The 27514-nt window shown below is 38.4% G+C and overlaps 2 protein-coding genes across 2 annotated transcripts in view; one reads left to right on the forward strand and one right to left on the reverse strand.

Annotated features, from left to right (window-relative positions):
* Positions 1-3215, forward strand: part of LOC138756683 (ciliary microtubule inner protein 2B-like) — a 23350-nt gene extending 20135 nt beyond the window's left edge. The window contains 1 exon segment of the mRNA XM_069923071.1: positions 2914-3215. The gene's annotated coding sequence lies outside the window, so the exon portion shown is untranslated.
* On the reverse strand, positions 1392-25597 carry creb3l3l (cAMP responsive element binding protein 3-like 3 like). Its single transcript, XM_069924187.1, has 10 exons — positions 25488-25597; positions 20877-21011; positions 18626-18938; positions 14936-15051; positions 11877-11969; positions 9992-10098; positions 9543-9611; positions 8213-8297; positions 5535-5622; positions 1392-4298 (listed from the first exon to the last, which is right to left on the reverse strand). The coding sequence occupies exons 2-10, from the start codon at positions 21009-21011 to the stop codon at positions 3907-3909; spliced, it is 1398 nt and encodes a 465-aa protein (XP_069780288.1). The 5' UTR covers positions 25488-25597; the 3' UTR covers positions 1392-3906.
* Between the last annotated feature and the right edge of the window lie 1917 nt (positions 25598-27514).

Consider the following 27514-nt stretch of genomic DNA (forward strand, 5'->3'; position numbering starts at 1 on the left):
GGTAGGGTTCATTTCATTACTCATCACCACTATTGTGTATGCACTCACACAATTAAGACTCAGAGATGTGATGCTTTTTCAACCCTTTACTTCTATTAGACTAACATGGCCACTGACATACAAGGTTATAATATATGGAAGGGTGACATCATGATGTAGGCGAGGGTAATCTTTGAGGATAAGAGGCAGCTTTTTTAAGATGCTGCCTTGTGTGGATGTCCTCGATGGATTGGTCTGGTGCCTGTGATGTCACAGGATAAGTTAACAACCCTCTGGAATTTTTCCTTGTCCTGAGATTTGGCACCTCCATTACCAGGCAGTGATACAACCAGCCAGTATACTCTCCACGGTACACCTAAAGAAGTTTATGAGTTTTTGGTGACATATTGAATCTCCTGAAGCACCTCACAAAGTATAGCTGCTGGCAAGCCTTCTTTGTGATTGCATCAACATGGAGGCTCCAGGACAGATCCTCAGAGATGTTGACACCCAGGAATTTGAAGTTCTTGACCCTCTCCACTACTGAGCAGATGCAGGGGGTTTGAAAACACATACCTACAGATTCAAGGAGTTTCTTTCCTTCGGTTATCAGATTTTTAAAATGGACTTCCTATTGGCATAAGATGATGGCTTGCACTGTTTAGCACTATTTTCCCTTTAACACTATACCCTGCACTTTTGTGTTATTGTAATACTGTTTTCCAGAGGTTGACATCTGGATAGCACACAAATAAAGTTATTCATTTTGTCTTGGTACAAACTTCCAGAAACAATTCAACACCATTTTAATTGGTTTTCCAACCCTCCAAGATAGCTTCTGGGATGCTTTGCTCAAAATATCCACAGTAGTCCAGAAGTCTGAGCAATGTCTTATGCAACTGAAGCAGAAGTCTTTCCCCTTTGTATTACTGATCCTATTCATTGAAACTTGGAAATGCACAAGCAGGTGACCAAGGAAAAGAAAGTAAAATCTGGAATATTTAACAAATCTTGTGACTTATTTTATCATTTAAAATAACCAGAATGCAACTTTCCCCATCCATACTAAAGACTATTGATTGGAGATGCAGGTCTTTTTAGTATCTCACTCAAGTGCCCATTATTAGATGCCTTACAATAAATCTTTTTTTAAATTTAGCACCATTCTGAATGCCAACACTCAGTTCTAGAAGGAGAATGAACCAACAGTCTGCAACAAACACTGAAGTTTTGAAAGCACTTACTCTCAATATAGTTGGTTTGTTTTGGAAGTAGTTAATTATGTGAACAACTCGAAATTAAAGCAAACCATTATTTAATACCCCAAAATGTTTACTAAAATATAATTAGAAAATATATATTTTACTATGTACATTTGTCTCACCAACAGAGGAAGCAGTATGCAATGCAGATGTATTTCAAACTGCAGTATATTTAATACACTGAACAAAGTACACGGAACAATTGTATCAAAATCTGTCAATGCAATATAGCTACAAAAATCTAAAATTGCCAATTTCCAGCTTTGAAACTAAAACAAGTTACAAAAATTGAGAATATTCTGATAAATGCTGTTTTTAATTCCATCGATGGCATTGCACGAGATCTATATAATTTGAAACATAATTAACATTACAGAGCATTTAAGCAGTTTAAAGTGCTACACTATCCAATGTTGGAAATGGGAAGCACTGAGTGACAAGGCTATAATTCAAAAGCATATCTGAAGTGTTCTACACGTAAAATATTAAAGAATCTCCTCCAAAGACTGACAAATCACTTTGCAATGAATGAACATTGCAATGTTATCAGACATTTAATCTATGCAATTTACTGCTTTCTCTAACCATTGATGGGAATTAAAGGATAATCCCTGCCATGGTTGATTAATGGAACCTTTGGTGATCCTACCATGTGGCATTAGTATATGGTCTAGATGAAGTTTAGTTAATTAATGTATTTACATATTAAATATCTGCATTGAAGTATTTAAATCGATTATTTCATTTATGCCTTCACCTACTTACCTTCCCAATCAAAATAAAGCCCTTCTAAACCATTTTTGTCCTTAGCTTTGGGGGTATAGAATGATACAAATACAAACATGAGCATCACAAGATACAAAACTGATCGCTTCCAATTCTAAATTCATCCCATGAGAGATTTATCCCAAACTGCATATAATAATCACCTGTTAAGTTGCAATGTCAGTTTGCGCTTATTGTCTTGAATATAGCATGACAGCAAAATGTAAACAGAACTGGGCAGTGGTTCAAAGTTGGACTTTATTGAGGGTCTATGAAGAGGAGGAAGAGGAAGAAATAAGTTGATGATGTTCAATGTTTATTTAGGGCAGAGAGAAGGATTGGGGAGAGGTTTTATTACTGATGAATGTGGTTTGGAAAAAAAGAATCTGAATGGCTTGGGAATAGGAATATGGATATTTTGTACTACATTAAACTGCCAACTCTATATTAGCCTTTTGCACAAGTAGTTGAAAAGGCCACGCAGTAAGTTTTTGAAATGTAAAGTGCAACAAAAAATAAGAAACTCTAATTTGAAAGTAAACACTACCACTTCAAATAGACTAAGCCTCAAAAAGACTCATCTTTCTGCTAACATAACAATTCCAAAACTTGACTAGAGATAGTCTCAAACAAAAGAAGGTGGAAATCTATTCCAAGAAGCTGTCAAAACTATGGCAATTGAGAATCTCAAAACAGAATCATAAACTGAGGAATATGATGAGAAGGCAGGTAAGGAAAGCTCTAATATAGATCAGAAATAAGATAGATAAATAAATAGTGTAGCAACACTAAGGATGGGTTTGCTACCCTCTGTATGTCCATAACCAGCTGTCAATTTCCAAATCATTTAACTACATATTTACTACAGTTACTTAAATGTTGCATTATTTTTTATTACATATTTTAGATAACTAAAGGTAACCATCAAGAGTGTCACACAGAACAAAATTTCAGATTCTGTTCTACGATAACAAAACAGAGACTGCCAATCATAGCACTTGAAAGTGAAAAAGACATTAGCAATCTCGAGCATTGGCAAAGAAACATCTTCAACAACAGGATTCTTCTCGGGATGAGGCTCCAAGTCAAATATTGAAAGGAAACAAAACAAATAAAAGGATGAAATGAAACAAAGTACGTCACAGAGGTCTTTGTTTATAGCTGTAACAATATGCTACAAGTATATTAGTGGGTCACAGTTATATAGAGTTGGGAGAAGACATGTAACAGAAAGTTAAGGAGTGCATCACAGTACTGCGGATAAAAGAAATTCCATCAACTAATCTCTTAATTGTACTGGAAAAATTTCTCTTAAGAGAAACTACCGGGCGGGGGGAGGGGATGAGGAGGGGGGGGTTTCTGGGGTGTTTTTTGTTTTGTTATCGATGTAATACTGTACTTTCAGTTGCACGAGGATGGGGGGAGGCGGTGGGAGGATAAATACAGACTCTGTTCCATGAATTCTAAAAAAGATTAATGTTTGTTTGATGAGTTTATGATAATTAAAATAAAATATTCAAAAAAAGAGAAACTACAGTGGGATAATTTCATTATTTAAAGAAGTTGCAGGAATTTAAGCAAAACTTATCAAAAGATTAGCCAAGCTTTTAAACCCACACTGATATTAGAGAGTTGAATTATTTGAAAAGGCCTTTAGATTTTTCTGTAATTCTCCACCTTTATGCAAAAATTTGAGTATACAATTTATGAGATTTAGAAAAATAAACACATTTCTTTATGCCAACCCACTTCCACATGTAACGCCAGGCTTCTTTTCCCAACTAAAAGTAACACCTAAAAGAACAATCTATGTAAAAAGCATGTGCTCACACAGCTCCACTATTTCAAAAACAAGTGATATACAATCCATAATTCAAAAGCAGGAAATTTCCTGCACATATTACATTTCGTCAGACCTTGGATGTGTTTTTATGATCACTGTTGCCGTATGCTCTGTCCAGTTTGGCTTATTCACCGGTGAAGATGAAATGCTATAGTTGTCCTTTTCACTTTTGGGCGATGTCCTTCCCAGGCTTACATCACTTTGGACAGCAGCTTTCACTATTCTGTCCACATCTGCAGAAGAGTTGCTCTGTGTAGTTGAACCAGATTCTGCCTTTCCCAAGTCTGAGGCCTCAGGTGTGCGGTTCTGACTTGTTGACATTAACAAGTGAGAAACTTCCTGATCCAATCCATGATCCTCCATTATCTCTGGATCAGCATCTGAATTATGAGTGTTTGGCACCAAACGTACATGGGATGAATCACTGTCAAGTAAGGTCCTGGAAAGTACTATCAAATAGAAAAGAAGCAGAATTTTTACTTTCCACAGAACAGGACATTTACCAAGGAGCAGCTTAGAATAATTTACTTGCTTGTGGGAATAAGGTATCATCCAAGGTCAAATTATTTAATTTTTATGTTGAAAGTCTAGCTCAGCATCTGACAGGCTTAGAGCAGCATCCAGAAAAGCAAAGTAATTCTTGCTAATTCACTGACAGGGGTTAATATAAAAATGCCCATATCTGATAGGTTACATCAGACTAATGAAAACCAAACATTATAGCAATTTATCATCCTTAAACCATCAGTCATTCATCTTAATTCAAGTTTGGTCATTGTTAAAATATATATCCCTTGATATTTAAATCCATTCCCAGCAAAACAATTAGACTGCATCAATTGTGCCCATTTCCTCCATAAACCTGAAATCTTCAATTGTAGAGCAATTGCTTTTGAGTCAAACAATCAACTCTATCCTTACATTACAAATTCCTCAATGGTCATCTCTGAAAGCGAATAAGCCTTCAGTTCTGCTCTGGCTTTTAAAAACAATTAACCTCCCCTCTGACTAAATGAGACAATCTCCTGGTTTTCCAACAATGGCCTTTCTCCAAATCTACATGATCAGGATCCAGGGTCCTTTCACTGTGCTGGAGTTTAGCGTTACCAGCCTAAACAATTAAACCTTCCATCATCGCACAACGCACCCATTCCAGGTATTAGTCTAGTAAGAACTGTTTTCTATGCCTCAATATTCTTCCTTAAATAAGAAGATCAATATTATGCATGGTACTCCTGGTGTGGTTTCAACAATTCCGTTCCTGTATATTCATTTGACCAGCAATAAACAGCACGGTATACTAGAAATAACCGAACAGGAATGCTTTAAAAAGACTAAACAAACCACTTTTTTTTAAAATAACCCAAGAGGACAAGAATTTAAAATAAATTTAATACAGAGTGTGTGCAAAAACACAGATTCAGAGCAGGAGTAGGCCATTCGGCCCCTGAAGTCTTTTCCCCCCAAGGTAATTGCAACTAGCAACTCCATATTCCCCATCTAATATGCAGAAAAAATATTTAGCATTTTTAAATATTTACTTGCTTCTTGCAAATCACGGACCAAGGCACTCAGGACCCCTGATGTCTAGAATTTTGACTCGTATTTTTAAAACAATGATTATATGTAACATTCAACAATGTTCAGTGGAGCTTTAGTACTCATATCTGATTGTTTTTCCTCACCACTAAATGATTCTTCCTGAGATCGCAGTTTTGCACCAAATGGATTGATACTTGGGAAAATGATTAGTGTGAAAGACAACAGGAACACCTAGAAAAAGAAACAAGAAGATATTTTGGAGAAACACAAGACTTGCAGATATTGGAACTTTGAGCAAACAATGGAAAACTGAGTGAGTGACTCAGTGAGTCAAGCCACATCCATGGAAAGAGATGGACAGTCAAATGCAAAAGCATCCCAATCTGACATGTTGACTGAATCTTTCTCTCCATGGTTACTGCCTGACTTGCCGAGTCCTTCCAGCTTCTCATTGCTTTCTCAGCAGCTCAGGAGATATTTAAATTTATTGCATTACCACATTCACTTATAACAAAGACAAAATGAATCAAGATACAATGATAGTCATATATAAGCAACCTAACAATGCCAATGTCCTGGTCAACCAATAGATGAAGAACAACATGAAAATATACTATATTACTATAACCATATAACAATTTACAGTACATAAACAGGCCATATCAACCCTTCCAGTCCGCACCCATCTACATGAAACTCCACTAGTTCCACCTACCCACTCCCTTGCCCATAACCCTCCAATCCCCTCACATCCATGTACTCACCTAACCTCCTCTTAAATGACAGAACTACCTCTTCTGGAAGATCATTCCACTCAGCCACCACTCTGAGTGAAGAAGCATCCTCTTATATTATTCCTAAAGTTTTGCCCCCTAACCCTTAGCTTATGACCCTTGTTCCAATCTCCCCTACCCTCAGGGGAAAGAGCCTATTCACATCTACTCCATCTATTCCCTTCATAATTTTAAATACCTCTATCAAATCTCCTCTCAACCTTCTACGCTCCAATGAATAAAGTCCTAATCTACTCAATCTTTCTCCCTATTCAAGATATTGCAATCTAGGCAACATTTTTGTAAACGTTCTTTGCACCCTCTCAACCTTATTTATATCTTTCCTATAATTTGCGGAGACTGCATACAATACTCCAAACCTGGTCTCACCAATGCCTTAAATAGTCTCAACATCACCCTCCCGCTCCTATATTCTATGCTATGATTTATAAAGGCCAGCATACCAAAAGCCTTCTTCACCACCCTATCTACATGGGAATCCACCTTCAAGGAACGCTGAGCCATTATTCCAAGATCCCTCTGTTCCTCTGCTTTCCTCAATGCCCTTCCCTTCACTGCATACATCCTTTTTTGGTTATTCATATTTGGGATGTGGTTGTAACTGATGCTATCAGTGCTAACTGCCCATCCCAAATTACCCTTGAGAAGGTGATTGGAGGCCATATTGTTGGACTACTGTGGTCCTTCTGATGAAGATATTCCCTCACTGATGGTTGGTAGGGAGTTTCAGTAATTTCACTAATTTAAAATGAAGGACTGACATCATATTTCCAAGTCAGAATGGTGCTCAATTTAGAGGGAACAAAGACTTGGTGTCTTTGTCCTACTTGGAGGTTGAGGTCACTGATTTGGAAAGTGCTGTCAGAGTAGCCTGGTCAAGTAAGTGCACTGCATTGATAGATGCCACACTGTCTAACCACTGTGCACTACTGGTAGAGAGACAAGAAAGTTTTATTCAATATTGAAAATAATGGAGATGGCTGTAAATACAAGCTAGCAAGAAAATGTAAAAGGAACGATTTACAGAATTGTTTTCTGCTCTAATTTTCTCCTCTGGTGCACTGGACCATTCTTATCAGGAGTTTCATAATTTCAGTTGTCGGATGCTTCATATAAATTTCATACTTCAAAAGTAAGAAGTATTCACAAGTTAACTGATTGCAGGGACAGAAACACAGTGATGTATGATCCTGTCTTCAATGTACCCTTGCACACAGGATCACTGGAATGTGATTGGGAGATCATTTTAATGTTTTTGTGACATAATATTCTATTAATACTTTTTTTGTAATAATCCAGAAAATGACTGTAGTACGCCAAATGAGTACATTTAACCTCATTGACAGGAGACCAAATCTGAGACATTCATGGCTATTTAGTAAAAGAAAGCTGTGGGCTCAAGTTCATAACCTGAGATCAGACTGCAATGTGTTACTGAAGATTGCTATTCTTAATTAGATTTTTTTCTTAACACATTGAAAAGAAAGTTACTTTTATGTTAAATATTCAGTAAGAATATAGAGCAATACAGCAAAGGTATAGGCCTTTCAGCCCATCATGTCTATGCTGACCTCTAATCCAATCTAACTAATCCTATCTGTACTCCTCCATTCCCCACCCAATCATACATTTGTCTTTTCTAAATGCCTCTTTAACACTGCCATCAAATCTGCTTTACCACCACCTCCCTGCAGTATATTCTGGGAATCTACCACTCACTTCTGAAACTTAATGTCACAACTTGTAAACAAGGAATTCCGCAATTGTGTGGCTTAGTGACCTTCCCTCTACCATCAACATAATTATCTGGCCTTTAATTGCAGGAAATCACTGTTACAAAAAAAAACAACTGCCATGTTTTGATAGACCATCGGTGAATCTTGATACTATATCATACCACATTAAAACAGCTATTCCAATACTCAAGTTCTCTTATCTGAGAGTATAATTGCAAACTGAGTCAGTGAAGGAGCAGCAGTAGATCAGCCCAACCACGATGAAGGTAGAGCCTAATTATTTATTCTTACCATTATGCAAGTACTGATGTTAGCAGTTTTGGTGGTAGTTTGTTTGACCAATGCTTGGAGCTTCCTCAGTTGTTCAATTAGGGACCTATGAAAAAATATATGGAAAATTAGCTTTGACATCTTTTTCTGCACAAAGTACCACAAAAAACTGGATGTAGAAATATAGTAGAATTAAAATCCCATTATTCCATACTTGTGTGCCAGTTTTGCCCTATTTGATCATTTAGAATATATTAGGATTCATCAGCTTCTTTTCTAAATAGTTTTAAGATTTTGAGGAAATTGGACACAAGAAAACAATCTGTAACAGATTTATAAGATAGAAAACCATGTACTTAAAATACTGTTTGATTCACAATCAGTTGTTGATTGTGCTTTACATCCTGGCAGGAAATACTAAGGATTTCTGATTCATTTAATTTAATTTAGACATATAGCACAGTAACAGGTCATTTCAGTCCACAATTCCATGCCACCCAATTTACACCTAATTAACCTACATTTCGAACAGTTGGAGAAAACTGGGGTTCCCAGTGAAAACCCAATCAGGCACGAGGAGAAAATACAAACTCCTTACAGACAGCACGGGATTTGAACCACGGTCCAGATCGCTGGTGTTATAAAGGTATTGTGCTAACTGCTAAACCAACCACGCTACCCATATATTATAATATATTACACAGTGGTCCTGAGCCAATGTCCACTGTAATTTCCATTTTGCACAGAGAGAAACAAAATAAAAAACAGAAATAAGGCCCAAGATGTTGCATGGAATTAATTTCATATAGCTTACAACCTCAGTTGTCATTAAACATCCTTTAAACTTTATCTAACTTTCCTATCATATGAAATCCTCAATATCAATTTTTATTACATAGATCAGAACTTGTCATCAAGTAATGAAGGCATGATGTGAATCATATATATTTTCATGGTTGCCCATTGTCAGGACAGAAGGTCTTTCATTTGGGTAAAGCAATTATCTTGTGGCAGATGATGTTAGCGTTCATAAGCCATCATGTTGAAATAGCGAGACTACACCTGAAGATGTCAGATAGCAAAAAGAAAAGCGTTTATTACAATGTTATCAGGCTTAATATAGACACACCTAGCATCATGACATCTGAAGTACTAACTACCTCATGATGTAGCTACGTTGAGTAGGCCAGGGCTTCCCAGTAGACCTACGGGTGCTGCTGAGTCACTATGCCTTGCAGCTGTTGTGTCTAGCTGTCGCAAGACACAAGAGAGGAGCTGTTATCGCTGGTTCTGCCCACTCTCACCAAGCGTACCACTACAATCTTAATTCTACCAGTAAGGATGTACATACATGTTTTGGTTCTCAAGATGCTGTACTTTCCTCTGCAACTCTTGGTTTTGGACAGTGCACGCTGCAACCCTACAACACAAAAGACATTTGTGAATTAGCACCCACAACAAATAAGATGGTCACAATGTCAGCTGGTTATCAGAAACCGAGAAATCTGTTCTGGGGTCAGGAATAAATCTGAATACATTTCCAGCAAGCAGCACACATTATAGAATTATATTTTGTAACACATTATAATGAAGTCGGCAGGAGTTGTACTCAACAAAATATGAGTAAATGCACAAACATAAGTATTGGATTCAGGGCTAGAGAAACATTAATATTCACTGAGCAAACCTGTAGAGATTAACAGGGTGAATGCAGCAAAGTGAAATTGTTGATTTTTTAAAATATAAAATAGATGATGCTTTAGCAAAAGCAAAACATTTGGGAAAGACTCATGGCCACACCTGCTCTCCAGTCCATCAATGTAATTCTTTTTCTTTTTGCGACTCTCTTGAGCAGACTGTTTGTTTCGAATCTTCCTTCTGATTCTTTTCAATGCTCTTTCTTCTGACTGCGATGAAAATTTAATGTTAGTTTGTGAAATAAAGGCAGCCAAATTACATGCTCTGTTTCACCAAATAATGAATGTTGCGATTATTCGCTCCTTGAAATAACTGAACATAATAAACAAATTACCAAACTAAAGGGAGTTCTTTTTAATTTTAATTAATGCTAATTTTTTTAAGGCCCAATGGCATTATGCAGAATTAATATCTAGTATTATTAATTATAATAGAAAGACTAATATGGTTATTCATGTCTTTGAGTGAAGGAATTTTGTAATCTTTATCTGGTTTGGTCTTTATGCAATTCCATATTTTGAACCGCTTCTTCAGTTCTGGGTAATTAAAAATGGGCAATAAATGCTGTTACTACCAACAATATTCCCATCCCATGAACATGTAAATAAATAAAAATGTTCTGCCTTTAGGAGTAGACATGAAACTTGTTTACTGGGTCTCACCCACTACCACACTTGAACTGGTTATGAAGAGCAAGTCAGAGTTGTGCTATAGAGTGCTCTCATTTCCACATTCACTAATGGACTGGGAAATGCTCTCAGGGTTGGAGCTAAGTAAAACAATATATATATATATATATATATATATATATTTTTTTTTTTTTTTTTAAATGGTATTAATAAATACTGACCTCTGTACCAGTGTCCTATAAAACCACTTTTATAAAAAAATTCTGATCTTCCCTGGAAATTGAAAATTGATACATTTTGATTTTGTACTGACTTATTTTCAAATATTAATAAGCAAGTTGAGATGAAGAAAAGGAAATATTTTTCAACACCTACGTCAATTTAAGCAACTTCCAGTGAAGGTATTAGTAAGAAATGCCCACTTAAGAACAGAAATGGACTCTTCAGCCCCTTCTGTCTCCTGGTATATTTTGGTAACTTTAGTTTACACCATTATTGTTGGTGTATCTTGCACACTTGTGTGTCTGTAGGAAGCAAACATTTTGATACATCTGTACGTTGTACTTTTCTATATGACAATAAATTTTCATAGTTAGGTCAATGGTAATCTGTTTCCTAACTTCATTCATTCATCTCATTTCCTCATCTCTTAATGCTGACAAAATCCTATTGATTAGGCTTTGACTTTTTCCACTGAATTTCTACAGTATGGTAGTTTGGATTTCCTTTCCAACTAAAATACTTTATAGGATTTCAAGGATTAATAATTCAGCCAAAAGTTAATGCCTCATCATTAGTTTAGAGATGAGAACCATAGCTTATTTACTGGAATAAACATGAGCTATATGTATGCGTTTCAAGCAGAATTAACTTGTGAAGCTTTACCAGGACAGAAATGACTGGGTACTCAACAGAAATGTATATATTACATCTATAGTAAAAACACAAGAATGCTGGAACAACTCATTAGGTCTCACAAAGTCCACAGGAAGTAGAGATATATAACCAACATTTCAGGCCTGAGCCCTTTTCAGGCCCAAAACATTGGTTATATATCTACACCTCTTGTGGATGCTGCGAGTCCTGCTGAGTCGCTCCAGCATTCTTGTGTTTTAACTACAATCACAGCATCTGTAAACTTTCATATTTCATCACATTACATCAATACTTAATGTCATAGAAATTAACAACTGCACTTCATAAGGTATTAATGGTAAAACGCCATGAGTGTGTATGATTTGTTGTTTAATTTCTGTCAGAATAGTGTAATAACAGAACTTATGGTACAAATATACCAATGCAACAAAAAAAATCTGAATTCCATATTCTTGGTTACCAAAATGTTACAAGTACTGAACCTTTGTTAGGGGAAGGCTAGTGGGCAAATGCATTCCATCTTTGGATAAAAGTCTTTTTTCTTCCTCAGTCAGAATCAGTTCTTCAAAGCAATACTGGAAAAAAACAATTAATGAGAGATCACGTGTCTGTCCCACACGCCAATCAAGTCCTTTGATGAATAAAAGCACAAGTTAAAATAGAAGTGCAACACATCACCAATAAACAGAGGGTGGGAGAGGGAAGAGGAGGGGTGCAGTACCAGGACCAATCACAAAGGAGTGCACTCATGCTAGAAACCCAAAAAGGATGGGAACAAGAGATACTATGAAGGTTAATCTCATGAATGCTTATTAATCTCTTTCTCACTCAGTGAGACTGGACATTTGTCAGAGACAAATCCAGCCGTAGCTGGCAGCCCAGGATCCATAGGGATAATCTATGGCAATGGGAAATTATCGGGGTTTGTACAATTCAGAGAGAGATTGAAAGATTAAATCTGGGTAGGGAAGGGGATGGTAGGAAAGGGTTGGAGAATCAGAACACAATGTTCAGTGACCTTAAACTCACAGGCAGCATTAAATTGAATATTAACTGTTGCATCCTCCCGTTAATAGCCTTCAACTTCAAATCATTCCTAAACTCTGAAGAATGGATCCTCAGTGCGGCACTGTTAACACAGCAGTTAGTTCAACGCTGTTACAGTGACTGGGATTCAAATCCAGTGCAGTCTGTAAGAAGTTTGTACATTCTTTCCGTGTCTGTGTGGGTTTCTTCTGGGTGCTCTAGTTTCCTCCCACCGTTCAAAGCCAATTGGGTGTAATTGAGCTGAAAGGGCCTGTTACTGTGCTATATGTCTAACTTGAAAATAAATTTAAAATTCATACTGTTAAGAGGCCAGAGCACCCCAAAGCCCAGCAGCAATAGATATTCACCAAGACAAATGGTGACTTAAACAAAAGTTGCTTTTAATTATCTTTAAACACGAAAATAGAATCAAACTTTAACTTTTCACCATTAACTTACTTAACCCCCTTCTAATTCTAAGCACACGTGTATGTAATGTGTGTGTAAGTTCAGAAAAGTTATTTAGTTTACAGTCCAATCTCACTTCTCATTCCTCCAAGTTCACTGGTTCCAGGCAATTCTTGTACTGTGCACTGAATTTAACATTTATAAAATTTACCAGACTTTCGTACTTGAAAAGTAAATGGTTACCACTCAGGAAGGTTCTTGTCGGTTTTCAGAGAGATTTGTTGTACGCCGACACCCACACTGATTCTTTTTTTAAAATCAGCCACTTCAGTGTCTTGCCAAATAAACTTGCTCCCTCAGGGTTCTCCAGATGATAACCCCTTTCTTTCAGTTCCTTTGTGTTTCTCTTATTCCAAGTGAAACATTAGACAGCCAGTCCTCTCCTCTTGCATGAACCACAAGGGCTTTGACCAGGCTGAACTAAGTACTCACAACCAGTCTTCCAAATGGGGTTTTCTACAAGTTTGCCAGCTTGTCTAGTTCCAGTCCTGCTGCTTACTTTAAAAGTGTAGAACTAATCTCTGTCTTTCTCTCTCTCTCACACACACACACACACACACACACACACACACACACACACACACACACACACACACCTGTTTTACTCTCTCTGCTTGAAAAACCACATGATCCTCCTAGAACAGCAAATTCCACTCCAGACAGATTGTGGCTCCGACAAGCTCTTTCATCTGCTGCTTTTTCATAAACAACAATCCATTAGTGAAGTCTCTTAGTCACTCTCCAAAGCTTTTGCAAAGACTGTTGGCCACAATATGTCTAGCATGAGGAGAGCTCCAGTATTTTAAATAAGATCTGTTTTAAAGTGTTTGTATGTGACCTACACTAAAAACCCTGCCCCAATTTATCTCCAAAAAACATATCTATATTCTGTCACAATACATGCATCCAATCAATTCCATTATAGTGTTGGAGAGCTACTGATTGAAATAACCCCAATAATTCTGAACAGCTCAGAAACAGGAACAAGAAAAATAAATTTCTGTTACTAGACTGCCTAAGCATCTATTCACTTTTAAATGTTCCACAAACAAATTACTGCATATTGGCAATCTGAAATAAAATAGAACACATGAATAGCTTTTCGGGGCCATTCATCTCTCAGAAATATTACGTTAAAGTACAAAGTACTGGAAACATTCATCAGGTCAAGTAGCATCTGTGCAGAGAGAAGCACGGATAATGTTTCAGATTGATGACCTGTATCAGGGTATGTCTAACCTATTATTTCCTATATTTTTGGTTTAGTTCATTTTCAATTTTCTATCCTGCCACAGTTTAACTGGAGATTTTCTTTGTCTAAGAGCAACTTGTGACTAATACTCAATGAAATTTTTCTAACACTTGTGTGTGTGCATGTTTACATACACAGACACACACATCCTCAAAGTAGCCATTCAATGTGCACAGATTTTACAGCTCTGTTTATGTGCAGGAGAAGAGTTCTGGGTGGATGATGAAAATGAAGACAATCATTCAAAGCACTACATCTCCAAAGGGTGGAGCAAGTAATATTAAAATGCCAGTTAACTATTCAAATAAAACAGGATCTGCTTGCAAGGCCAACATTTAATGCTGGAGGGCAGATAAAAGTTTAAAAAAAACATTGGTCATGTATAAATCAGTTTTTGCAAGGGCAGCAGGCTTCTTTTCCAAAGGACATTGGTGGATTTTTATAACAAAATATTTTTTCATGGTTACCATTAGTTTGTAATAATTTTAAATTAATCAACTGCCATGATAAGATTTATATTCCTGTCTCTTTATTATCATTCCAGGATTTCCAGTACAGCAAATGAATCATCCTGCTATCCCATCCCCACTGCAAACAGCAGTTAGCTGAATGTTTCAACTCCACTAATTGTTTTATGTCATGTCTGGGAGAGAAATGAGGTGGGGAAAAGAAACATGAACACCACATTCATGCAAGGACTTCTGAATTTCTATTTTCTTCAACATAAAACCTCATCACATTAACAAGAATTAAATTCTGCATTAATTCATACTAATAGAGAAGTTAAACACCTACTTGATTTGATTTACTGTGTTGCTGCAGGTCTTCAATTGTAAGGGTAACAAGGCCAGCTCTTTCCTCCTCCGGAAGAACTTGTGAGGTTACAGTCAATAATTCAGGCTCCCAGTCATCTAATAGGTTAAAAAAACAACGATCTTTCTTAACTGAGACATATCAGGAAATTTCTATATTTTAAAGAAAGCCCAGAAAACTATCAATAACAAGAAATTTTCAGACACAAATAAAAAAACAATTTTGGTTTCTCTCCATCATCGAAATAAGTAATATTTGCTTCACAGGACTCAACCACTAGTTTCATCCTTTCATGTATCTTGATGGAATTATTGAAATTAAAATATTCTATTTTTATTGTCTAACTAGATGTTAAAATAAAGATATGGTAGTGAAGATATAAAATCTTCAACAGAACTACTATCATTGCCACATCTTTTGGACATTTTTAAAAACACCAAAAGTTATTGCACAGAAACATTAACAGAATTTAATGGCAATTAATTTGAAAAGATATTAGGCAATGTGACCAAATATCAGATTTAAGGGACTCAATTTAAAGAGAGTCTTAAAAAGGAAAAGCTAAGGGGCAGGGTCCAGAGCTTTTGAAGAGTGGACCAACAGTGGAGCAATTAAAATTGAGTACCACCAGGAAGCCATTAACAGAGCAAGCAGGAACATCTTGATGAGTTGTTCGGCTGGTAGGGATTCACAGAAATTTAAAAAAGTGGGAAGATTCAAAAGAAAAAGTAGGGAAAAATACCCACTCACTCAGTTCTAGGTGCAGTTCAAACAATCTCGCAATGCAGAGATAAAAGAGGGGTCAAAAGGCATGGTGGCAATGTCGAAAAATAACAATACGAACTACAAAGGTCAGCAAAAAATATAAGCAAAGCACCAATCCCATTTCTAGTGGAAGAGTATTCAACCATGGAAAAATTTTCAGAGGATTGCATATTTACTAATTTAGGAAAAAAATTATTAATTCCATTTTCTAATAACTTCACTATAATTTTATAATCAACATTCAGCAATGAAATTGGTCTATATGAAGCTGGTTTTAATGGATCTCTATTCTTTTTAGGAATAACTGTGATTATGGCTGTCAAAAAGTCTCTGGAAGAGCACATACATTAGAAGCTTGTTCTATAACTTGCATAAAAAAGGGATTAACAATCTTTAAATTCTTTATAAAATTTCACAGGAAAACCATCTTCTGGAGATTTATTATTTTGTAAACAATTAAGTCCTTCTATAACTTCTCGTTTGATAAATGGTCTATCTAATTCTTCTTTACTTAATTCAGTTAAACAAGGTAATACTATTTGTGATTGATAATTATCTATATTAACAATCTTGTGATGATTCAGAAGAGTATAATTTTTCCTAAAATTTTAATTTATTTCTTGAGGTTTAAATGTCACATTTTTATTATCCTGTTGTATTGCATTAATTGTTCTAAAAGCTTGTTCTTCCTTCAATTGTCAAGCTAAGACTTTATGTGATCTCTCACCTAATTCATAATATTTTTGTTTATATCTAAGAATAAACATTATGAACATTTGATTAATATTTGGAATGAAAAAAATTTAGAAAATTATGAATGTTCCCAGTCACCAAATATGCCATTGGTTAGCCCGCTTATAACTTTCTCTAAAGATAATCAATTTTTGAATATATGGTATCAGAAAGGAATTTGTAAAATAGGGGATTGTTGAGAGTGGTCGATTAATGACATTTGATTAACTGAGCTAGATAGGATATTCCTCGCAATATTCTATTTTGTTATTTTCAATTGAGAGCTTATTTGAGAGATAAATTGGGATCAGAAATGGTATTAACAAATTGTACAGATTTAGAAAAATTGGTTACTGATGGAATTGTTAAGAAATTTATTTCATTAGTATATATGGAATTACAGGAGAAAATATCTAAATTAGGTTTGTATTGGTCAAAGGAATGATGAGAACAAGATTTAAAGATACCAAAAGATAAACAGACATGGCAAAATTTGTGTAAAAATATTATGATTAATACAATTGATATAAGATATAGGTTGCTTCAATGTAATTTTTTTTTACATCAACTATATTTTATGCCTCAAAAACTGAATAAATGAAATTCGTACATTTCAGATCAGTGTTTTAGATGTGGGGACAAGATTGGAACATTTTACATTCAACTTGATCTTGTTCAAAAGTTAAACCATTTTGGATTTCTATTAGTAACTTTTTAAAACAAGTAACAAGTGTTGTTTTTCCATTAAATCCGGAATTATTTTTGATGGGAAATTTTGGAAATACAAATCCTAAATTAGATTTATCAGATTCTCAATTAAAATTTACTAAATTAGCTCTGGTAATAGCTAGAAAATGCATTGCTGTTACTTGGAAATCTGACGTCTCTTTAACATCAGGAAGATGGCAAACAGAAGTTCAAAGTTACATTCCGTTAGAAAAAAAAATACGTACAATTTGAGAGGTAAATATTCTGATGCTCAAATAGTAGGTTTAAATTTATAAATTATTCCTCCCTTCCTTTAAGAAATTATCTTTTTGTGAAAATATTTTAATGTGAGATCTTCGAGTGTTTCCAAGAGCAATACGAAGCAATTTGTATTATTTTTCTTTGACTATATTCTGGTTTTTTTAATATACATCTTTTGTAGTTTTAGTTTTTTTGGGGTAGGTAGGGGGGTTTTGAGGAGTGGGAGGGTGTTTTAGTTAGGTTTTTTTTTATATACAACTTCAACATGTATTAATCATTTTCTTTGTATACTATTTTGATATATGAAAACTGGATCTATGCATGTGTTCATTATAAATAATATATTTTAAATACCATGGGAAAATTATATATACTGTACTTTTTACAAAATCTGTTCACATGATGTGGATGTCACAGAGAAGTCCAGCATTTATTGATGATACCTTAAGTGAAAGATTTCCTAAACTATTTCACGAGGGCAGATATACGGCAAATTCCTTGATAGGTGTCAAGAGACAGCAGATAAGAATGCTAGAATTCTTTTCCTGAAGGGCATTGGTGAATGACCTAGTAGCTTCTAATTCTCCCACTAATGATACCAGGTATTTTTAAGTACACAAATTTAAATGCCTTGATGGAATCAAAACTTATTTTCTGAACCAATAACATTAAAACACTATCCTTTTGTTATTGCTATCTTGCTAAAGCCCTGCATGGTTCTGGTTTCAATATTACTAAACTGATATAAACCACAGGTAAAAATTTAAAAAAAAATATACATGAATGATGTGATAATTGAGGAAAAAAAAATCAAGAAAAAATGAACAGGTTCTACAAAAAAAAAGGTGACCTGATAAAGGTCTTTAAAATTATGAAGTAGGCCAACATGGAGACAACCTTCCTTTAATTTAATCTATAGCCTGTAGCTTCTGAGAAAGTATTACAGTATATTTGAATACATGTCCTACTGGACATCCTCTTAAGTTCCTATTGCCACAGAATGCTTCTAGGGTGGTGGGTTAAAGAGGAGACATCAGAAATTAAGTAACAATCACAGCCAAATTTTTTAAAGCATTTGTTTGTGTGTTGTATAAGTAAAACCAATATCTGTATTATCATTTACCCCTTTTAAAATAAACCCTTGAAAGATCCAAAAAAAAGTTGCATCGAAATACACAAGTAATTATATGCAACGAAGGCACTAACCTAAAACAATGGAGATGTCCCTTTCTATTGAAGGCTTCTCAGTTTTTACACTGTACAAACAATTGGCATCATTCTGCAAGTTCTGGGTAAGTGAGTAGTTATGGTCACAATTTATGACTTCAGAAAACAATAAGCTTTCTGCAAGTGCAACATCACTGACTGTTGGACTATCTTCGTGTGTACAGTTGTTGTTATCTTCAGATATTCCACTGTCACTACCCAAAGGAGACAAGGATATTGGGCAAGGGGGCTCATCTTCAAAAGACCCAATGATGGAGTTGAAGAAATCCTCAGTGTCATGTTCATTCAGCATCTGCAAATACAAGAGATTGTGTCAGGAAGTGGAAGCTTTCATCATTACTACCATCTGACTGGACATGGTTATTTCAAGTCGTCACCTTTATTTGTTGTTCATACCATGCATTGCACGGTAAAGACGAGATAGCATTTCTCCAGGACTACGGAGCACATTTACATAAATACAAGTTAAAATATTAAGACATATACAATGAAAGTTCACAGTACACTATCTACATATGTTTTGGGAATTCAGGAGATTGGTGGTTTGTGGGAAAAACTGGGAAGTGCCTGAGTGCTACGGAACCTCCTACCAGATGGTAGGAGGGAGCAAAGTTTACATGACGCATGTGCGAAGTTCCTCACAATGTATATTATTTTCCATGTGCATTGTGTGTCGTAGATGTCCATCATGGAAGGAAGAGAATCCTCAATGGTCTTTTCCACTGATTTCACTATCCTCTGCAGGTTCTTATGGTCCAAGGTGGTTGTTAGGTCTGCTTTGTTCATGAATGAGTGAGACAAACACCAGGCTGAGTCGAAATCAGGGTTCTTTGTTCTTTATTACCGGATTGTAACACTTGCGACTAACAAAGTTAGTCGGAGAATGCATTCTGCCGTTATCAGCAAAATGGTGATTTTTTATACCCTTGGATACATGCTTAGAACATCATCATATCATTACTTGTCCAATGACTAAAACTGTTGCTATCCTTTCCCTGCTAGCTTCCTGCCTCTCAATCCATCAATGTCTCTCTTATCTTGTAAGTACAAGGATGCATTTACATCTTGTTACAGCCCTGTACATTCCCATCTCATGATGTTTTACCTAACAGGAGTACAAGGACACCTCCCCTTCTTGTTACTGCCCTGTACAGGGTAACTCCCTACACATTCCCATCTCATGATGTTTTACCTTACAGTGGTACAGCTTCCAAACCAGCCGATGAAGCAATTTCTCAGAATGCTCTCAATACATCCTACATGTAGTGAGGATGGAGGGTGGGAGATGAATTATCCTCAGCCTTCGATGGAAGTAGAGACACTGCTGGAATTTCTTGGGTAGAGAGCTGGTGTTAAGGGACCAGGTGAGATTAGTAACAAATCATTGAAATTAAGGTGGGGGGGGGGGTGGGAGTGGAGGTTGCTTTCCTACATATTGCCCAAATTCTAATCCCACCAAGTTGGTTTGTATAAATATCTGACATGTGATAAGTTGTGACATTGAAGGCTGGAAGTTTCTGGTTTACAAAATCCTGACACAATTTTGATAGCTATCCATTACTTCCAGTCCAATATCCATCCCCATCATCTCCTTTCCTCCAGCTGCTATTCCAGGAAGAAAGTACAAACATTGCCAGTGGGCTCCTACCAACATTCCTACCTCATCCAAGATGCCTGCAAGGAAAGAGGTTAAACAGCCAGCATATTAAAAAAACTCATCCCCCCACCGCTTCATGAGCACAAGATCGTGTCTCACCAAATTCAAGGACAGTTTTTTCCCCCCCACAGTAATCAGTCTTATACACTCCTGAATTAATCTCAAAATACCGTGCAATGCATGGTATGAACAACAAATACGCTGCCATTTCTTGGTACCATCTGATCTCTCTGCACTTCTGAACTATGCCTTACTTGTCTAACTGGTCTGCGCACACAACAAACCCTAACCCGGTGACAATAACTAGAACTTGAACTTCCTTTCTAAACATTGTAATTAACTGAGATTATCCTCCTGCAGATGCAGATCATGAATGGTATGAAGCTGCTTTGTTTATAATGTTAAATTATTTGTTTCCGCAGTCTTGGGCTGGTGTGTGAAGTTGTAAGTGTACCATTACAAAAGCTCAATTATTGACTGACATACGAGCATTCTGGCAAGTAAAATGGCAACTCAGCGAAACTGAGCCTCCAGTTTAGAAGTGGATGGAGTACAAAAGGATTTGATACTTACATCATGCTCACACAGGCCCCAATCCTTCAAGAACTCAATCCCATCATTGTGTTCCTCATCTGGAAATGAACCAGACTGTTGCTGAAACAGCAACTCCATCAGCTCATTACCTTCAAGGTCATAGTCCTGAGACATCTACAGGGGGGAAAAAATACTCTTTTAAAAGATTAAAGCTATTTTAAATGCTGACCGATAGTAGTTCTCTTGATCCTTCACCATCACATAACAATTCAGCTGATATAGATATTACCAAACATGAAATTCCCAAAATATTTAGAATTATATCCAATGCACCTCATCTCTGAGGACACCTGCCAGAACCCAGATTTACTTTCACGGGAAACTCTGACCCTTAATAATATCCAATTTGTCTTGTTGGATCGTCGGGGACTGCACAGGCAGCGGGCTGTTGACAACTTGCGGTCGGGAGACCTGCACGGGCTGCAGCCTGCTGGACACTGGCTCATGGGAACCAGGTATCGAACTGAGATTTGAGAGGGTGCTGAGGGCAAGAAGGGCTCCCAAAGGGCCTTGGGTGCTGAAGGTTTCCTGATTGTACTGGAGGTTTGTATCAGGAGGTCGGGCGACCAATGAATCAAACAGGAGTCTGTGCAGCTGCAGAGGCTGCAGGAGAAGCACTGGAGGCAAATCCACGGACACTCAGTGACTCTGAAGGGATTTTTGCTTTTTTTCTTGTATTGTGAGGAGCGCCAGGTGATACTCATGATGACGCAAGCTAAAATATATCGTGTAGATTATATTTTTAATGTATTATTGCATGACAATAAAGGAATCTTGAATCTTCAAACATTTCCTATCCATTACCCTGTCCAAATATTTTTCCTTTGGCAGGTCATTCCATATACCCACCACCCACTATATGAAAAATTTGCCTATCAGGTCTCATTTAAATTTTTTTCCTCTCTCCTAAAATCTATGTCTTCTGGTCCCTCTATCCTGGGGGGAAAAAAAGATGTGATCATCCACTTATGATTTCATAAACCTCTCGGAGGTCAACCCTGAGATTCCTTTGATCCAAGAATCTCAGTATATCCAATCTCTCCTGGCCACATCCTTGTGAAACTTTTCTGCACCCTCTCTAGCTTAATCACATGGAAATCAAAGGAGATAGATTGTGGGGGTTTAGTGTAGGTCACAAACAAACACTTTCTTTAGTGTTAAATATTCCAAATTTGGTAATTTGAAAGCCCAACTCTTGCCCTCCAACAAAGGCTAACATGCCAACTGCTCTCTTCAAAACCCTGTCCACCTACATTGCCACTTACAGGAAAATATGCACTTGTATTCTTTAGTCTCTCTCTTCTACAACACTATCCAGAGCCCCTTCATTTAGGCTGTCCTGGTTTAACTTCCTAAAATGCAATACCTGGCACATATCCCAGTTAAATTCAACCTGCCTTCCTGGTTGGTCAAGATTTGATTGTAATATCAGGCAACCTTCTTCAGTGTCAATTACACTAACAAATTTGGTATCATCCACAAATTTATTAAACGTGCTGTTTACGTTCTCATCCAAATCATTATTATAGATGAACAAGTGTGGAGCTGTTACACATTCAATATGCCATCTAATGAAAGCCTTCTTCACCACCTTGGCTACCTGCATCACCACTTTCAGGAAACTATAAACTTGTATCCTTAGGTTTCTCTGCTCTATAACACTCTCAAGGGCCCTGTCATTCACTCTGTCTTGGTTCAACTTCACAAAATTTTTCATTTTGCACTTGTTGAAGTTAAGTTCCATCTGCTATTCCTGAACCGCTTTCCCAGTTATCTAAATCTTACACAACCTTCTTCATTTTCCACCAGACCACTATTGACAATCCAGCTCCAGATGGCGTCCTGCCTCATCACTGCAATTTCAAAGTCAAACATTCATATCTGGATCCATCTTCATAGGGAAAGCATAGGAAACCACACTTCAGGGTTGTGTGATGGGTGTATTATATATAAATATGTTTTTAAAGGAGATAGATTGTGGGGGTTTAGTGTAGGTCACAAACAAACACTTCACAAAACAGATCTCATTTCAAATGCTTTTTTTCCCCCTCCTCCCTTTAACTAGTTATTCCAGTTCCTACTTCCTTTCTTTCTCCAACTAGTCTAGACTCCTCCCCCCTGAGGTGTTTCTCTCCCTCCCCACCTATCATCTCCCACCCTCACCAACCCACTCCCCCCTTTTGTTCAGACATCTTTCATGTTCTCCCACACCTTGATGCAGCATTTGTATGTTTTTTTCATTTAAAATGCAAGAGTTTTGCTGAAAGTGAGACACTGAGGCACCAAGTGCCTTTGCAAAGACAATAAAAGGTATTTGAAAATGCTTTGCTAAGGAACTTCAAAAGCAGGTGCAAATGAAACAGTCCAAGCTCCAGAGGATGATAGGATCTGGAGCCCTGCAAGGTCATGTGGTTTTGCAAGCAGAGAGAGAAAAGACCAAACAGGTTTGCTCAGAGAAAGAGAGAGAGAGAGAGAGAGAATTGACTTCTGCAGTGGCTTTTGGAAGCTTGTGGAAAACCCCATTTTTAAGATGGGTTGGAAGTTCTGAGTTCAGCCTGGTGAAAGCCCTTGTGGTTCTTAAACAAGGAAATGGCTGACTAGAGTGTTTCTCCTGAAATAAGGGAAATAAGAGCAATTCTCTGGTGACCTGGAAGAAGAAGTCATCATTTGGAAAACCCCGATGGGAAAGTTTCTTCAGCAAAACACTGAAGTGACTGATGGAAATAGATCAGTTTGTGTGTGTTCAACAAGCAACGAATTTCTCTCTGAAACCAATCCTGAGTGGTAACCAATTACCTTTAAACACTAGAGTTTGGTGAAAATTCATAAATGTTAAATTCTGTGCACAGGATAAGAATTGCCAGATGCTGGTGAACTTGGAGGAATGAGAAGTGAGATTGGACTGTGAATCAAAGAACCTTTCTGAACACATGACATACATGTGCTCTTAGAATTAGAAGGGGGTTAAGTTAATAGTCATAAGTTAAAGTTTGATCCTGTTTTTACCTTTAAAGAAAATTTAAAAGGAACTTTTGTTTAAATAATCATTTGTCTTGGTGAATTTCTATTGCTGCTGGATTTTGGGCTCCTCTGGGCCAGTAACAGTTGAAATAAATTATTTGTGCTTAATGAGACAGCCAACTGACTACTTTGTAGAAACACAACACTGGAGAAACTCAGCAGGTCAGCAAAGATAACCAATGTTTCGGGCTTGTGCCCTTCCTCAGGGTATCACTTCTGCCTGACTGGCGGAGTTCTTCTGGCATTTTCAGGCTTTTGTTTCTAATTTACTGGCTTCCATAATTGATTTTGCACTATGCAAAAGCTTCACCCCATCCCACCCCCAAATCCTTCTACTGCCATAGGGTCAGAATCAAACACTGCCATGTAGACCTAAAAAAAAAACCCACAATACAACATCATTGATGGCAGGACAACAGAAAAGGTGAACAATGCAACGTGTAAATTCAGACTGTTAGAAACAGAAGTACCTTCACAGAAATTGCTCGAGACAAAAATTGAGAACAAAGAACATTTATTAAACAATGCAAAATTGGGTGCTTCCCCTTACCCTGGGAATACACACATACACTGGGGCTCACCCAACTTTTATACAGTTTATTTCAGTATAGGAATACCCTCCCCCTTACATTCTTCTGCCTCCTGGATAGGTTTGGCATTAGGCAATCCTGCCTGCCTGCGTGCTGTTTCTGTGAACTTGGAGGACCAGGGAGTATCCTGTCGGTGTCTCATCATGTCATTATCCTCATTGTCCTTAGTCCCTGTCTTTGTTCTAATTTACACCTTCCCAACTCTCAGGGCTACAACCTCTTTATATGCAGAACCTGTCTAGGGCTTACTAATTACATATGCAAAACCTGCTAATTCTATCTAGGGCTAGAAGACCCTTATCTTACTCAGACTGACTCTACTTCCTACATTCTAATATCCATTTCTTATCCTGTTCATACTGGCTTTATTCATTTACCCATATATCTATATTAGTTTCCTCATCTTCATATCTTTATCTGTTTTACTCATCTCTCACAAGACTGGATGAAATAACACACTTGCATTCCCCGTTCAGCCAAAAAGCTCGATTTCATAATTTTTTTTTAAGTGTCTAAACCATGTCAGCAACTCCAATATTAGAATGACTTCAAAACACAAGGCGGGATTGCATCACTCAAATAGCATTACTCAAAACAGGAAACAGGGCGTAGAAAATGAACACACGAAGGACGAGGAAACATTGTGAATATGCAACGTGTTCAATCCGGTTATCTCATGACTCAATGCCCTAATCATCTTTCAAAGAGGATACAGTAGCTCTGAAACGAGTTAAGACGGTATATTCAAGGTGATCCTCAGCCTGTCACACATGCATTGACGCGGAAAACTTGTGCAGACTTCCAAGTTCACAGCATGACAAAGCCACACTTATTCAATCGCCCGCATTGGTTTCCCCGCAACCCGGGCTGAACAGGTAGGTTCTAGGCGTCCACTCTCCTGCACCACAGGTGAGAAGGAGCGGGTGAGCAGCCGCCGCCGCTCTGGGCTTTGCTCGGGTGCACCTGCACCATCCCTTACCTTGCCGGCGGCGAGGCTTCTTGTCCACTCCAGTCCGCCGCGCTGCCTCAGCTGACAACAGACTCCAACTCGGCAAAAATGACATCAGGTTACCGGAACTGCAGGGAAGGGCGGCCCGTGGCTTATTGGGTAATGTGGTTTCCCCGTTCTCCTCCGCTGGGCTCGACAGTGGACGCCCGACTGCCGCGGAACTACAACCCCACCCCCCTCCCCCCCAAACCGGGCTTCCTCTCTCAAGCGCAGGGTTCCTGTGAGTTTCAATGGTCCCTGCCTCGGACACAGCGAGTTTTGTGGGTGTCAGTCAAATACCGAGCCCCTCCGACGAGGGGAATGCCAAGGGAGGGAGCTGAACACGACCGATTATCATTATCTAGCGAAACGGACAAATTCTACTCGGGAATTTTGATAAACTGATTGCGCCAACAATTGCAACTTCTGTGAGAATATAATGAGAAGGCTCCCAAAACACAGAATTCTGCAAATTCACTGGCAAAGAAACAAATTAACGTCAGCCTCAACCCCAGCAGTGAGGGGTTTAAAAAAAGCCGTGAACCTGAGAGATGGATGGAGTTGGACCCCCAAGGGTCCACACTATGAACCATGTGCTCTGACTTCAGCTGTGATGCGCTCTCCAGCAGACACAAAACATAAACGTCTGTTCAACCGGCTTTATTCTCCATAAACTTCCACAGAGCTGGCTGTGAGAGTGCTGTGCAAAGCTCTGAGACCGACCTCCAGGAGCTGGATCTCGCTTGTGTCCTGGAGGAGGATTGGCAGCCCATCGGGTGGGGCTTGGTCCTTTCAGGTTGGCTGATTGACAGCTGGCCAGGTGTTGCCTTCTGCAGGTACACCTGCAATAGGCTAGTGTTGTAACACCACATTCACCCCCTTCTTTAAAATTAACCCCGGGGGGGGGGGGGGAGAGGATTACATTTCATGTTCTGCCAAAAGCCCCAAACATTATTATAAGTTTAGACTGTCCGACGTGAGTCTCTGACCATCACAGGGTTGCCTCCTGGTCAAAGGTCGGTGAGGGTAAGCAGGGGCTAGTCGCGGGGGTGGGGACTGAAGCGGTTGGAATTGAAATGTGTGTGAGGCGTTGGGTGGGTGGGTTCATCCCTCATGGTTGGAGTGAGTCCAGGGTGTCCGGGGTGGTCTTGGGTATCCCACAGTTGTCGGGAGAGTGTGTTAGGCCGGTGTGGTCCAGGGATGAAGGATGCTGTTGTGCTGTGGTGGGTGCTCCTGCTAGTGCCAGGTCCCTGGTTGAGACGGTGTCCTCCCTGCCGCTGCTGAACCTAACGTAGGCGTAGTTATGGTTTGCGTGTAGGAGGAACACCTGCTCCACCAGGGGTTCGGACTTGTGGGCCCACACGTGTCTATGCAGGGGCACCAGTCCTGGGGATGCGAGCCATACTGGGAGTGATGTTCCCATCATCGATTTCCTGGGGAACAAAAACAGGCGTTCGTGAGGGGTCTCGTTGGTAGCCGAGCACAGGAGTAACCCAATGGCATGGAGTGCCTCAGGAGGGCTTCCTGCCAGTAGTCTACGGACCATCCCTTAGACTTAAGGGCCAGGAAGTCTGCCTTCCAGATTACCCTATTTTTGTGCTCCACCTGTCCATTACCTCTCGAGTTGTAACTAACCATGCAATTAATTGCAATGCCCCTTGCTGTCAGGTAGTGGCGCAGTTCCTCACACATGAAGCTAGGCCCCCCCGGTCACTGTGGATGAAGTGTGTGTGAGGCGTTGGGTGGGTGGGTTCATCCCCCATAGTTGGAGTGAGTCCAGGGTGTCCGGGGTGGTCTTGGGTATCCCACAGTTGTCCGGGGTTGGGAGAATGCGTTAGGCCGCTGTAGTCCTGGGATGAAGGATGCTGTTGTGCTGTGGTGGGTGCTCCTGCTGGTGCCAGGTCCCTGGTTGAGACGGTGTCCTCCCTGCCGCTGCTGAACCTAACGTAGGCATAGTTATGGTTTGCATGTAGGAGGAACACCTGCTCCACCAGGGGTTCAGACTTGTGGGCCCGCAA

This window comes from Narcine bancroftii, chromosome 3, assembly GCF_036971445.1.
Source record: "Narcine bancroftii isolate sNarBan1 chromosome 3, sNarBan1.hap1, whole genome shotgun sequence".
NCBI classification, from domain to species: domain Eukaryota; kingdom Metazoa; phylum Chordata; class Chondrichthyes; order Torpediniformes; family Narcinidae; genus Narcine; species Narcine bancroftii.